Raw genomic sequence first — 16810 nt, 5'->3', positions numbered from 1 at the left:
GATGTTAAGTCCAAATTCTCAGTCACCTGATTTAAATGTTATAATGTTCATTCAGATATATTTTTATTCTATAATTAGCAGAATAATCAATAAGCTGGTAAGTGAATAAGACGCCACATTTTTCCCGACTAATATTTGTCCTTTGACTAAGATTTTGTCATAAATTAAGGAAAAAAAAATCGTTTTCATCGCGCATTTAGATTACCTACCAGTAGAAATATTAGAGAAATTGATGCTTTTATACTATTCATGAAAAGGCAATAGAGTTGTTTTCCATAATTCATCATTCAAATTCAAAATTAATCGTCATCTTATTCATCTATTTGCTACTTCCTCGGTAACGAGTTGGTAAAGTTTATTCATTCCACTATGATAACTGTCAACCTAAAATCTAGCTAATGGTTAAACTAAATTTCATAAAACACACATTTTTTTTGACACTTTCGTGCATATGCATGCTATAAAGAGTAACTTTGCTGTAGCCAAATTATATTAATTCATTATAAATCACTGGAGTAAGTAAATTGTAAATTAAGTTTATTTAACAGTAATTTTTTTTTTTACAATCTAATTTATTAGGCTACAATTATTACACTAAAGGGATATTACCGACTGCAATTGGCGACAATAAATAAATATCTCTGGTATAGTAGCTTTTTATCTACATTAAATGAGTTTATCTAAGTATACACTGGATTTGTTAAAAAAATTACTACTGAATTCTGCAGACTCTGTATTCAATATTATGACTATGTAATCGGAGAACGTATCGTTTTTATTTTTTTCTTTCAATTCTTATTCGCGGCAAAAGCTGTATAACTTCAGATGTTTTTAAATTTTTAATGGACTTCGTATAAAGATGTCTTGATAAAAAGATGATTAAAATAGTTATTCATAGAATATTTATAAATAACGCATTAACCTCTTGATATAAGAATTTATTTAACTTTCTAATTAGATGACATCTTATTTGGGACAATTATTATTATTATAATTCCTAGAATAATGGTAATAATTTGAGGTAATGATGCGTTTTCAGGGGATTTTTTGCGTTTTAAAATATTTAATACTTTCATTTAATTGTAGATTAAAAAAATTAATAATTCCATACGCGAGTCAGTTCGCCATTGTATACGAAGGGGTTAAGAAAAACCAATGCATGCAATTGAGGAGATAAAACTCACTTATTGGGAGGAATATTAGCTTGCAATAACTTCGAATTAAAATAAGTACTTAGCCATAAGAAAGCATGCCTAAAAATAGAGATAGTGGAATTCATATTCAAGATCTAATTGTTTTTTAATAAAATGCATTGATTTTTTAAGCCTAAATATATATTGAAAAATAAATACATGGGGGATCTAACGTTTAAGAAATCCATTTTTCATAAGAATATATTTCAAAATTAACATAAATTAGTAAGTTTATACATGTATTTACAAAATATTTTTTCCAGCCTTCTTAAGAAACAACATCGTTCTATATTATTTGTGTCCAAACTATAGTAAATTTTTGTTGAGTACGCGCACTTATTTTTTTCGGATTCGAAGCGTATCTGAATTCTTGTTCGTTGTAGTAATCCTTACATAACAAATATTTTAGGTAGAGGACGAAACCGAAAAATCGAATTTTGGCGAAAACATCGAATATTTTTTATTTATTTTTCTGGATTTCTAAAAAAGTTTCTTTTATAAAACTTTTTGTTTCAACGTTCATTTTATAACTAATTAAATAAGCTTCTAATATAAAATTGTAAGAGCATGCATTTGTTCATTTAGCATGACACGTCATTCTGGCGCAACCTATGTTTCTATCTATATACTACAATCTAAAATGGAATATAATCACATTTTTTTTCTAAAATTAGATCTCAGAGAAATTAAATCTCAATAGTCTCATAAAGAAATACTCAAATATTGGCAATTTTTTGATAGTAAAAGAAAATGAGAACATTTTTTTATACATACATTTGTAAAGCTTTAACAGCGAAAGAAAGGATCAGCATCTGAATGTAAAAGAAGCTAAATAATACTTTATTTTCTTTAATAAAATGTAAAATTAATTATTATGAGTTATTTTGAAGCCAAATTAGTAATATTGTGCTTGCCCCCTGTCGGATTTGACTTGCTCCCATGTCGGCAAATCTCTGCCGCCCCTCTGCTCATCCTTTTTTAGTTGGATGTACTTTTGTTTCCCAAAATTTATAATCCATGAACCAACACTTTTAGATCTATTTCGTACTGAATTTCTATCAATTTAAAAATATGGTGGAACTAATTGCCTTTGAAAATCTCGCTAATCGAGGACCAAAGAGACCCTCTATTAACTTTGCATGATTTAATCTAAGAAATTTTTATGGCAACTTCAATTTCTTGTCGTGTACTCTTAAAAATAATTTTTTTATTAGTTTGTCCTTCTTTGATATGTAGCAAAAGGAAGGAAATCTTAGAATAGAATTCATTTTGTGCATGTTTTATGTCAGATTGGAGAGTTTCTCTTGCAGATTAGATGTTTTTACTGGAATGGAGCTCATTAGCTTTGCTGTTCATTCATACATGAAATCATAATACTGATGAATTCCTATTGCAGTCTCAATAGAAGTGCAATTACCTTGATATTATGGTATTTACTTTCAACTCAATTCAGAAGCATACCACGACAATAAGTTACCATCTCTAACCAGCACGGTATTGATCTGCCGAATTAAGCCATAAGATCAATTGTAGAAGATTGTAGTGATTTACATCTCCATCACCGGTTGTAGTAATTTTGTTTATTGTAATTATTTTCTCCTTTCCACTTGTATATATGTAAATAAACAGTTTCTCTTCTGCCTTGTTAGGATGTGGTAGTACTAATTTCTTTCCTTTTGTAAAATGTAGCATAACTTCCCTTGAATCAGTGGTTGGACTATTTAGAAAATATTTTTATTCTAAGCATATTCTATTGCTCCCCCACTCTGCTATATACATTTATTCTTTTTTATAGCCTTTTTATTAATTAAAAATATATTACTTTTTTTTATAAATAAAAAGAGTCAGATATTAAGGTGAGTTAATGTTCTCTTTCTTATTTAGTGACACTTCAAGTTTTCCACTGAAAGTTCCTGTGATTTTTAGCACTAAACGACCTTTCTTGTTTTCATATGATTCTTAGATATGAGAATTATGTTCATTTGAGATAAAAGGAAATTTGCAGCTCTGGTGAAGAGGAGAACAGCTTTCAAACTCATATATGAAGCATTTGTGAAAGGTCTCCACTTATCATATCCATGATTAAAGTAGAGAGCATTCATTCAATCATCTATCTTTATGCTTGCAATACAAAGTCAGAAAAAAAGGCGTGAACTTCTTTCTAATATGAAACAGTGAAATATTAATGAATGTTCAAGCAACTTTCAATATTGTAATCTTGGTGCTAATTCATGTTGAGTCATGTTATAAGGGTTGTCATCACTTCTACAGGAAAAATCAAGATAATTTGAAAGACGCTCTTTGGAATCAATTTTTCCATCATCAGAGTTCATTTGATATTTTATTTGTGCTTCTAGAATAGGTCAACATTCTTCATGTGAAAGAGGTTAAATGGCTGAGAGGGATGTTCTTATAAGTTATATTACTGTTCTTTTTAGATATCCCTTGCCAAACTAGTGATATATAGAAATGGCTGTCTGTTGATTGATTTCTGGGTTTTCTCCAAATAATAAGCATTGCTCAAAATTTTGATTGGCCATTCATCCAATTTTAGAAGTTGCAGGAGCAAACTTGCAAGCGATATATCATACCCATGATTTATTTTGATCTCTACTTCGACGACCAAAATAACAGTAATGATATATAATCGTATGATGCTTTACACTGTTGTTTCTATATCTTCACGAAATTGTTCAATATGTAGAGATATCACTTGATATTTTGTACTGATATTGATAATTCAAACAGGGTGCGACCGGTTGTATCTGATTGGAAAAGGGTTACATTACAAAAGTTTTCTGGCTAGTGTACACAAATTCGAGGCATTTTGAAAATAAATTCATGAAATTATAAGCAAACAATAACAGACAATTAAAATGTGAAAAAAGTCGAAATATTCACTTGTAGCAGTGAAGAATTTAGTGCCTGTAAAACCCCCATTGAATCCAGCAATAAGCAAAACAAATGTTACTCACACTGTTGCTAATCTAAAAAGTTACTGTATTTTTTTATTGCCAATTAAAATGAAAAGGTTCCTCTAGGCATTGCCGATCTAATTTGAATATATATATATATCTGCTTCCATTTATTTATTTCACTACAATTCTCCGCAATTTGCTCTGTAAACTAAAAAATACAGCTAATTATCATTTTTTCTATCATTTTGGTTTTTAGCGACTCAAGTTTTATTTAAGTTGACTATTTTTGTTTAATTTATAATTTCATTGTTGTTTAGTATTATTTGTTTACATATTTTAGCTTTTTAGTGTCTGTTGCTCAACGTTGTTAAGACTTTTAATTGATCGTTTAGGCCTTAGTATTATATTTATGATGACTACTTTGTTTTAGAAGTGAGATGTATGTCCTTTCCTATATTTTCTTGGTAACAGCAAATATTTATATCAATGTGAAATTCTTAAATGAACTCTTAGATGGTTAATTAAAGAAAATTGAATTTTCTTTTTAAAAAAGAGTTTTTGTGAATTTTAATTTTTTTTAAAAATAATATTTACTGTACATCATCTGCTAATTTTTCATTAATATCATTCACTTTTCCGACATTCATATTTGTGGAGCTAAATAAAATGTTCCCTCAGTGATAATGGCATGAAGCCTCTTTTGATGGACTAAATCAATGTGCTCTAACGTGTGAAAACTGACTTTTCGGATAAAATATTTGTCAACTTTTTCTGAATTCTTATATACCATGACTTCTTAATAGTTTTCTTTACAAGAAGGCAGAGGGAATTACAGTAATTCCAAAGTTAGAAAATAAATATGGAATTGTTGGAAATAATACGCTGCTTACTTTCCGTGTTTCGTCTACACTCATGTCCATAAATTAAGGATAATGCAAGTTCAGTAAAAGAAAGAGTCAGAAGCAAAACAAATGTGATTTATTTGTAAAGCCTATTTATTAAACAAAATGTAAAGAGCAAAAAAGATGCTATATGTTTGATATCATTAATAAAACATTGCGATTTTTCTCTCCTTGGAGAGTAAATTATGAAAAAAAAAAAAAAAACATTTTACAAAATTAATATTACATGGTTGGTATGATGGTTAATACATAGTATGTATCCCAGACGATGCAATACAGTCCAATTCCTTGGATACTTCCAGCTGGGTACGCTCACATTCCAGATGAACGATAATTCTACCACATAAAAATCATCCAAATGCGTCCTTTGTGTCATAACTATACGGTTATTGCACTGAAAGGCCTATAAAACGCTTGCAAACAATTTTACTTCTTTGCCTGTATTCCTTATTTATCACTCTCGTCATTGTGACGTAATATCGGTGTCATCTGGTGGCTCCCTGCGATTTGCATATGATTTTTGATGTGTGTAGTCATTTGACGGGTGATATATGTATTTTAGAGTTCGATTTCCGCATGACTCTGAATTATCCTTAATTCATGGGCATGAATGTAGTTTAATATTCAACCAGTAACAAGCAACTGGGATGATGTCATACATACAGTCTTGTTATGATGCAATATGTCATTGGATGACGTCAAGGAGAATTGTTGAGATGTGATCAGATGTATAGCTTATTATATGTGCTTGTAAATGTCTTCAAGTCTGTGCCGTTATAATTGTCTTAGATTTAATTCGGAATAAACGATAATTACTTCAAGCTATTTCTCATCTCTGCATACTACATTCTGCTAATTTCCTCTTCGGAAATTATTGCTTTAATTAAAAAGTAAGAAACATACAATTAGAAGGAATTGAAAGTATAAGAAAATTCATTTAAAGAAATAAAAAAATCCGTGAAAAGAAATAAAAACTTTTAAGTCAAGACGATTTTGAAAAATCTGAATTAGTGGCACTGAAGTTTTTGAAACCCAAATATTTTTCTGTGCAAACCCATCTTGGAACATGGCTCACAATTTAAGAAGACTTGTTGTATGCAATGGTGGTTAAAATAATTAAACATTCCTGCTTTAATGCTTGTTAGATGTTATTTAACTAAAAAAGAAGAGCTAAAAAAAGTTCTAACTAGAACTAAAAAGAAGAATTGCATTCCAAACAGGATAAAAATATGTTCACCTTAGAAAAAGTTGCTAAGATGCTTGATTTTAGTTTTTAATCAGTCAGTTAATATAGATCATTCCATTTTATGTATTAAATTTTCCCCTTAAAGTATTTTAATATTTTGCAACTTATTTAGGCTTTCAATTCTCTTTGTCTCAGGTTTCGTTTGGTTATAAAGTCTCAGTTTTATCAATTTTTTTTCCATTTTTTATTTTAGTTTATTAAAATTTTTTCTTCGGTTTAGAAGAAGCAACTTTTTTTTATTCTTGGTTAGTTTGTAAGCTTTTGATAGTGCAAAAACTCTTATATAATTGTTCAAAACTTCTTAAAGTAAACCACTGTATCATTATATATGTATTTTCAAAATAGTTTTTGTAAAAAATACTGTTATCTTCGTTGAGTATATCCTTTATCATTACTGACCCACATGCATTTAAAATGACTCTGCAGCTTTTGTTTAAAACCAGCACAAACAGAAGCAATATCGACTGAAATGAGTATTTACAAATTCATATAAAATATAGCGTGTTTTCTTTCAGTAAAGTCATTTTTTTCATGTGAAGTGATTCTTGGCACAAAAGAATTTATTTTAAAACTTATGATTTAATACTTGAGCTTATGTGCATTTAAATATTCAGTTCTTTGATTTTGTTATGTTGAATTTTATTCTGAAAGGTTTCAGCATTATAGTCTTTATTTTAAAAACAAATAGTATTGCTAATTATTATTTTTTTCAGCATATGTATATATCCCTAGCAGAAGTTCAAATAAAGAAAGAAGAGGAAATTGCAAAATTACCTTTATCAAAAGTAATTATTAATTCATTTGAAATTATTTTCCTGTAGCATTGCCTAATTATTTTAACTTTTTAAAGAATTGAAATGAAATATCTTTTGTGCTTTGTCACGAATTTATTTTAGAAAGAAACTTGTATACCCCAAACGCCTGTTGAAATATTATACCAAGCAATTCTACCAAGTTTGCCGCAGTACATGGTAAATATAATTAATTTTATAGATATTCCCAAATACTTTAGAAAAGTAAAGTAACTTGAATAAATTTAGGCATGCTCATGGTATCAAATTTTTCAGATTGCTTTGTTGAAAATACTGTTGGCTGCAGCGCCTACTTCAAAAGCTAAAACTGAATCGATCAATATTATGGCTGATGTTTTACCTGAAGAGATGCCGTAAGCACTATTATGTTATCGTTATTCTGAACATATAATGAAAAAAAAATTAAAGATACAAATTTCTTTAAGAATTCAAATGGAAAATAATTTTTGGTATATTTAAGTTATTCAGATTTATAAATATTATTATTTATCATGGTTTCTAAGGATTTTTATTACTTAATTGAATTCCTTCGTTCCTTTGAATATCACTTGCATTCTTATATTTATCACGTCCTTTGATGCTGTTACTTGGAAATGCTTTTGGTCCCTCATGGTAGAAATATAAAGATTCATTATATTTAGTAAAAATATAAAGATTATTGTTGTTTTCAATTAAAATTGTCTTGTTAAGAGAAAACGTAATTTTGATTGTCAAATAATTCATTTGATTGGAATTTTGTGTATGAGGTCTTCTCTATCTTCTATTTTGTTCAAAATAAAATTAGACTTTTGTGTTTCTGCATGCTGCCGCTGTACAGACCAAACTGTTTGCCCTACAACTACCAAATTTAATTCATATATTCCTTTCAGGGTGGGAATGTGCATTTTGGAATGACATTTTTGAAATTTTAATTAAAAATTAAGATGGAATTTCGCATTTTTTTTTTTTTTTTTTTTTTGCAGTAACTTCCAAAAATATCAATACACAAAATTAAACTTCACACCGTTCCAAAATTTTTTAAATTGTTATTTAATGCTACTAATTCCAAAGTCCTCTCTCACTTATACAATATATCCTTTATCTGACTGCATTTCTGTCTATGTTATTGTGGTTCTTAATGTTGGAATCTCTATTAAATGTGCTGCTTTATTATTATATATTTCCCCCCTGAAAAAACGCTGGACGAATATTTTTAAGATTATATAAAATATTAATATCCATGCATGCCTTATGCATTTCAAGAATTGAAAAAAAAAAAAAGAAATGTCTATTATAAAATTTAGAATGCTAGTATTCCATGAACAATCACCACTGGACATCTATCTGTTATATCAAATCTTTATAGTTATGCTTTCTTTATCAGTATGCTTACATATTTGTGTTTATTTTATTTTGTGTTACAGGATGACAGTTATTCAATCTCTTAAGTTAGGAATTGATGTTAACCGCCACAAAGAAATTATTGTAAAAGCCATATCAGGAATTATTTTGTTATTGTTGAAGCATCTGAAGATAAACCATGTTTATCAGTTCGAATACATGAGCCAACAACTTATGTTTGCTAATTGCATTCCACTGGTTCTCAAGTTTTTCAATCAAAATATTATGTCTTACGTAGGTGCAAAAAATACGTAAGTATTTATTATTCAACCTTTTTTTTTTTGTTTTAAAATATGCTTTATTATTTTAAAATAAAAGGAGTAACAATGCTGTAAGCATTTAATACATTCAGTATCGTTTTTTGGAGATTTTCTAAATAGTAAAATTTATATAGTTGGAATTTTATTAAAATAGCCAAAAACTTAAATTTCAAAAACAATATTTACCATTGAATGTAATTGCTAGCGTGTCACATATTTCACAAACTTCTCTTAGGTCACTTATTATCTTTAAGTTTCTAGTAAAAATCTGAGTTATTTCACAAAGTAACGAAATAATTTTCTTGATTTTTCATTTGTTACTAGGTTAGTTTCCAAATATGTACTAAACTGCCACTTAGCATTGATTTTAGTTAATAGGGCTTTCATAAATATCATCTTGTACTTGGAAGCTTTGCAATTAATTAATGATGAAAAGTGAACTATTACCAGCCGGTATTAAAGAGGAAACGCAGATAGCAAGTACAAATTAAAACAGAGTTTTTTAATTTTATTTTAATATATTTAGAAAGTTTAAATTATACCTGGCAAGGAATGTAATATAAATGTCACGAAAGCTTTGGCGTCAATTCCTACTGACTTGTTCTTTAGTATCATTAGTAAGCAAAACAAGTAAGAAAAGCAATTTACTTTAATGTGATTATCTTGAAATATACTGTATGGTGCAGTACTTAGGTTGTGTATATTTTTTCCTGCTTTTTGAGCATGCAAACAAAATGTACTTTCTTAATATGCGTTTAACTTACTGGGACGAAAGAATGTCCGCTTGAAATAGGCATTTTGGTGCACAAACTAAATTACAGTTATTTGTAAACATAGCTGTTAACATTGGGTTAAAAAATGAATACGTTTTCATAACGAAAGATCTTTTTATAGAATCTAGCAGAATATTCGATCGAAATTAACTGAAAAAAAATTGCGAACAGTTTCTTGAAGCAAATATTCCTTAAAAGGTATTGCACACAAATATATTGAATTTGCATATTTAAATCTAAATCTTCTGCTGTCTATTTTTTTCTGGTAATAAGATAGTTTGTAAATTAAGGTATAATATCACTATTTAATGAAAGAGTCATAATCACACATCAGTATGAAGACCAGTAAATATTAACAATCGTCAATAGGAAGACTTTGTGCTATACGATTAATAGTTATCTTCAGTCTCCTTCAAAAGAAAAACAAGTTATTTTTTTTTTCTCTATTTTCATATTCGTACATTAAAAGATATAACCTGCTAAAATAATATACATGATTATATTTTGTCAAAAATTTATAAACACAGATTTATAGATCAAAATCGCATTATTTGTTTTATGTCAGCTTATTGTTAAAAATTTATATCTTGTTTTTCTTCTGAAAAAATTGATTAGTGTTTTGAAAATGGCTGGGTTTGATTTTGTACAGGATGAGTTCAATCAATTCTGACAAATGAAAAAGGGCGATAGAAGAGCTCAAAGGAATCATAAAACATTATAGCAACCTTCTTCCATCTCCAACCGTTTACAAGTTATGGCGGATACAATGATTTTGCGCAAAAGCGTGAAAAATTCAAATTAAAAAAAATCTGTGCAAATCTTCAAGGAAAGTAAGCACATATTCTGAAAATACAATTAAAATACTTTAAGATGACACAAGTTTTATGAAAATACGTGGATTTAAAGCTGAGTAATAAGCGCCGAAACATTGGCAAAATTCTAAATGGAAGTGTTGCCAAGCTTTTTAATTCTGAATTCCATAAAGGCTACACGAGCGAGCCACAATCTGTTAAATTTATCAAAAACTTGTCCATATCATCGGCTTTCGAATGAGCCCACCATAAACCATACAAGTGTTTTATTTCAAGAAAAATTCCTTTGTTGGCAACATATCCCTGTAAGCGGCGTTCGTCGAAAACCTAAGAGATGTCATTGCCACTCTTGATTTTAATTTCCTGTTCACTTTCGTCCGGCTGTTTAAGTCAAGAGTAAGAAAGAAAGGCTTAAAATCAAATAAGAACACTTTTATTGAGAATGTGGGAAAAAAGTACGACTTTTCACAAAGAAGTATGCAAAAATAAAAAAACGTCAAACCTAAAACAATGTAGTGAATTTTAACTCTTGCTACCTCCACATCTAATACATACTCTTGCCTTTACCGAATGAATTTAATTGTTGTTTTTAACCATAGTCACCTTTAAGATTTAATATCGCCTCATAGAGCCGACTTCTTAAGTCTTCTAAACTGACAACTTCGGTGCGGTAAACTTCTTGTTTGAGAAAACCCCAAAAAGATAAATCCTTTGGACTCAGATCTCGCAATTTAGGTGGCCAAAGAACTGACTGCCTATGACCAATCCGTTGTGGATGATGCTCATTTAGGAAAGTCTGAACTCCCATTAAAGAATGCGCCAGGTGTCCCAATTTGTTGTAAAATGATTTCCCATCGTATGGGTTCAAGAATGGCATCAAGTAATCCTGATAGGTGACGTTCAAAGAATTTCAAACACGCATTACTTGTCGAATGACCCTGGAAAACATGTGGAACAATTAAACAATCATCGACAACTCGAAGCCAGTCATTTATAATGAATCGTGTCTGGAACGAAGAGTTTTGCTTTACGCCCGGATATTGTTGCTTGTAATAATGCCAACTTTGCAAATTTAAAATATCGCCGCGAGTAAAATGCGACTCATCCATCGACAGTATCATTCTCAGAAAATACTTTTTTTTTTTCCCCGTTGTTTCTTTGTAACTGCCAATGGCAAAATGTTATCCGCTTTTAGAAGTTTGAACTCCGTAATTCTTGCACCTGTATAAAATGATATAGGTGATACTAGTTTTCTTGCAAGATTTGCATCACTGTATTTTCTGAAGTTCCAACTTCACTAACAAGTGTACAAGAAATCACACTTGGATTTTCATCTAATTTGGCGAGTATACTTTCCTCAACGGCGAAGGATCGCCGATTCTTATTTTTGTCAAACATCTTACTAAATGAACCAGTCTCCCTTAGCCTCTGGTGAAAAGTGGAAAATACAGCAGAGTTAGGTATATGACGATTTGGGTAACGCTGATGATACTCTTCCTCGACAATTGCAAAATCCGTACATAAAATGAATATCTGCGTACTCAACGTTTGTAAAGTGAGACATACCCGTTCAGACGCAGGTAGTAATAGGTACAACGTGGAAAAAAAATCGATCGAGCTGAAGCGACGCCCTGAAATGTTGAACAATAAAAATAAAAAAAATCTAAAAGGTTGATATGCTAATGAAATATTCATTGGAGTTTCTTGATTTTTGTTGTTGTTGTTTGTTTGTTTATTTATGAGATGTGCTCACAAATAGGTTACAACACATCTGAATCTCCATAATAGCGGATGTGCATACTTTCCATTTATCCGTAATTGTTTTACATGGTGAATTTTTATCGAACGTCTCTTTCAATTAACATTGTTTTCCGTGATGTATTGTCAGTGCAAGACTTAATTTCTCCTGAAATAAAACACTCATATGGCTTATGGCCTGCTCATTCGAAAGTCGATGATATGGACAAATTTGACAAATTGTTACTTGTACAGTATTAAGGAATTCAGAATCAATAAGTTTAACGACACTTCGATTCAGAATTCCGCTAATGTTTCGGCGCTTATTACTCAGCTTTAAATCCGTGTATATTCATAAAATTGGTGTCATCTTAAAGGATTTCAAGTGTTCTTTCAGAATATGTGCCTACTTTTCTTGAAGATATGCCCAGAATTTTTTTAAATTTGAATATTTCACAATTTTGCGCAAAATCATTGTATCCGCCATAACTTGCAAACGGTTGGAGATGAATCAGTGTTGCTGTAGTATTTTAGGATCACTTTGTGCTTTTCTATCGCCACTCTGTCATTTGTCAGAATTTATCGCAAATTCACCCTTTATATATATATATATATATATATATATATATATATATATATATATATATATATGTTATAATGAAGCTTTTGTATTTAGGTCAAATATAATTAAAAAAATAAAAGAAGAAAAAGAATTTTTGTGTCTCAATAAGGCACTGTTTTTCAAAGAGATTTGTCTACTATCAATGATTGAATTATATATGTCATAACTAGGGCGGGACGATGACCAGACTTCATCATCGTGATATATCGTCCAACACATATCGATATTTTTGATATATCGTGATATAATTATTTATTTATAGCTATTATAAGCTATTAATAGCATCTCTTAACATACTGACTAATCAGAACGCCTCCAAATAATGGAAAGTTTCATTTTATATACTAAAAATATTCGGGTTGTTTTTTTTTTTTCCCCACTAAAAATAGTTAGAAAATAATTGTGTTAAAAACCTCTTTAATAAAGTGTGTTAGTGCCAAAACAATGTTAGCCTGTTGCAATTTATCATATTGCGTTTTTTCAATATAATAAGTTTTTTAATTTTACCTTTTTTTTACAGCTGATTAAAAAAAGTTTCTTTCATTCATCATAAATTTAAAAAAAAAAAGGAAAATGACATAATAATGCTTTTAATAATTAAAATTAAGTAGTTTTAATAAATCCTGAATTAGAAATCTGATGTCTTGAAAAGTTTATTTTGTATATGAATGGCATAACTTTTTATTCTTATTTCAATAGTATTATTGGCAGATTTAATTTAAATATGCAGTAGAATTTTAACAATAGGTATGTTATATAACTAAAATTAATCATTAAGTTTACTATTTCGAAACTCAAAAAGAGACGAAAAATAGTAATTCCGAAATGTGTAAAACATTATTAACAAATATTATGGAGTGTAAATTTATTTATGGACGAATGATGTAATACATCAAAAATTTTAGAAATAGTTCTTGATCATGATCAAATAAAAGAAAATTATGCCATTATATATTATTATTAATATAAACTCAATGAAAAAATAACCAGTTCTCAAATACAATGTTATTTTCGGAATATTAAAATTTCAGTTAATTATCTTTTATTTCTAATTTTTCTGTCAACATTTTGGCACATTATAAAATTCGAAATGAAATTTAAAAAATTAAAATGAAGGGGTTAAATTAAAAAATGAATATAAAAATATAAATTTAATATAAAAATTTTTGTATGAAATTATATAAAAAACAATTAAAAGATTGAAAAATTACCACTAAAATATCTTTACGTTAGAAACGGAAAAATAATTTCACAAAAAATTCAATATAATGCAGGAATTTTTAAATCAATTCAAAATACTATATATTTGGGGGAAAAAAAAGAAGAAAAAAAACATGAATAAAAAAAAAAGGGGGGGGGGAGAAAAGAAAAATCTTTTAAACTGCGTGAAAATTTAAAAACAGCGCAACATTTAATCTGGTCACATAAAGTGAAATAAATTGGAGTAATAAAACTTATCCATTAAAAATAATCTTTATCCTAAATAAAAAAAATAAAATATTGTAATAAAAATATATAATGAAATTGAAAAGGAGCATTTTTTAAAGATGTAAAACAAGAAAAATTTATACACTTTTAGAAATATAAAAGCACATACTACAGAAAAGCATGCGGATCAAAAAGAAAAGAAGAACATCACATATTTTCCATCGATATGCAAAGCAATGTTTTAAAATCCCCCCCCCCCAAATATTTGTTAAACATTCCCATGATTGATTCTCAAAAGTCATACAAATTCAATCATTATCGAAATCTCGAAATTACCCAAAATTCGATAAGTATCAGGAATCCGATATGTATCCAAAATTCAATTAGTATCGGAAGTTTGATCAAGACCGATCGAGCACTCAAACTAGAAAGGAGTTGGAATTTCTAAGAATCTTAATGGCCATCGTTTTAGGAGTTGTTGATTTCTTTTCCATTGCCCATTCTTGTGCTCTTTAAGGCAGAAGGGAATGGATTCCCATTCACAGAAGCTCATTTGCACATTTATTTCACATGTGTTGTTACCATTTATGCAAAAAAAAAAAAAAAAAAAAAAAAAAAAAAAGTGCATAACCTAGTTATATACACTCATGTCCAAAATTAAGGTCACAAAAATGTTTTTCAAAGTAATTCTAAATGGCTACCAGTAAAATGTAAACAAATTATATTTTTTATATTATGAAGCACCGGTAACACGATATTAACCTCTGTTGTGGGAAAAAAATGTTGTTTAGCATTAGTTTTTGAGGAACTACTGAAATTAGACCGTTTAGGCATCTAGGATTTTTGCCTGCAATTTTGTGAATATTGCATTAAAACAAAAAATTTAACCTGTTTCCAGTGAGAATGAGTTCTCATAATCGTTTAGACGATTCCTTGAGATGGAGAGCCGTTGGAAGGCTTGAAGCTGGGCAGGCTCAAAAGGTGGTTGCTCGATGGTTACAAGTGGCACAAAAGTGCTTTCCAGGTTGTGGAATCAATTCCAAACATGTGATACTGTAACCAGGAAGGCCAGCCAAGGCAGTCACAGAGGAACGACGCCTGCACAAGATCGCTATTTGACATTAAGCGCACGACGGCATAGGCTGACAACGGCTCCTCAACTTGCTCTTGGCCTTGCTGCTGCGTCTGGAATAAGAATTTCCATACAAACAGTATACAGACGTCTAGAAGAGAGGGCCCTTTATGCCAGGCGACCAGTTGAGTGCGTCCCTTTGACTGCATCCAAAAGAAAAGCCCGGTTCTTGTGGTGCCTAACACAGCAGTCTTGGGCACAGCAAGAATGGGAGCGTGTTCTTTTCAATGATGAGTTGAGATTTACCACACAGAGTAACACTCGTCGAATCTTCATCTGGAAAGAGCGATGAGCTCGATATCATCCCTCCTACGTAGAAGAAACTGACAAATTTGGTGGCAGAGGAATCCTTGTCTGGGGTGGCATAATGTTGGGCAATCGTACATCACTTCACGTCTTCGATTGGGTACTGCCAATGCACATCGCTATAGGGATGAGATCCTTGAAGCCTATGTGAGGTTGTTCCGGGATGCTTTTGGCCCAGACTTCATGTTTATGGACGATAACGCGCGTCCACACAGAGCCCAGATCGTTGATGATTTTCTTGAGGAAGAGGATATTCGACGTATGGACTGGCCCTCGAGGTCTCCGGATATCAATCCTATTGAACATGTTTGGGATGGTCTCGGAAGAGCCATTTCACAGCGTAACCCCCATCCTAATACCCTCCAAGAGTTAAAAGCCACGCTTTTGGAAGAATGGGCTTCGTTGCACCATGCAATTATTGATACTCTCATAAACAGTATGAAAGCTAGTTGTGAAGCCTGTATAACAGTTCACGGTGGTCACACTCCATATTAGACAGGCTTTCCCCGAGATAAATGCTTTATCTCTGATCCATAATGTAACACTTTTTGATATACCCTGTTTCTTAATTCCCAATTGAAATCTTTTCCATGTTATGTGTCTGTTTTCTTTCTTCCATTGTAATGTACCTCTGTGCGAAATTTAGTAGCAACACGGTGAATAGTTTTCCATTTTTCGCAGATTTTATGTTTGTGACCTTAATTTTGGACATGAGTGTATGTAGAAAGCATTTTATGGCAGATGATTAAGCTTTCGCATTGTAATTTTGTCTTGCATGAAAGAGCCTAATACTAATATCTCTTAAATGTATTATTGTCTGGAGATCTGAAAGACTTCTGATGCTGATGCATTTTTCTTTCCTGATTGTTTGAAATCACATATAGCTTCATACTTATACTAAATTTTTAACTTCACTGCGCAACTGAAAATTTCAATTTTGCGCCGCTGCTTTTACGTTTGTTTATATCTGGAACATAGAGTTTGAAAGTTATCTCTTACGCTAATTTGGAGCAAAGCTTTTTTTTCCCCTCGTGGAACAATCGCTCTACATATCTCGGCTATATTTAGCTGTTAATAGTGTATTATCTTACAGTAAGCTATAATATTTGTATTCTTTATTAAAAGAAGTTGCATTTTAATTTTAAGTTTATTTAATTAGAATATTTATATATTAAGTTGTAAATTCTGTGCCTCTGGCTGCCTAGAATAACAATGCAGAGATTTAAAAAAATGCCAATTTCGACACTAAAAATATTAAAAAAAATTTTGTACAAAATTAAAATCAAACT

At 30.2% G+C, this 16810-nt stretch overlaps 1 protein-coding gene across 1 annotated transcript in view; it reads left to right on the top strand.

Annotated features, from left to right (window-relative positions):
* LOC129958450 (striatin-interacting protein 1-like) overlaps positions 1-16810 on the top strand; it is a 35700-nt gene that overhangs the window by 14462 nt on the left and 4428 nt on the right. The window contains exons 9-12 of the mRNA XM_056070944.1: positions 6973-7044; positions 7156-7230; positions 7327-7424; positions 8475-8702. Of these exons, the coding sequence (XP_055926919.1) occupies positions 6973-7044; positions 7156-7230; positions 7327-7424; positions 8475-8702 (473 nt within the window). The remainder of the gene's footprint in view (positions 1-6972; positions 7045-7155; positions 7231-7326; positions 7425-8474; positions 8703-16810) is intronic.

Source organism: Argiope bruennichi, chromosome X1, assembly GCF_947563725.1.
Source record: "Argiope bruennichi chromosome X1, qqArgBrue1.1, whole genome shotgun sequence".
Taxonomy (NCBI): Eukaryota; Metazoa; Arthropoda; class Arachnida; order Araneae; family Araneidae; genus Argiope; species Argiope bruennichi.
Note: the sequence above shows the minus strand (reverse complement) of the source record. Positions and strands in the feature narration are given on the sequence as shown.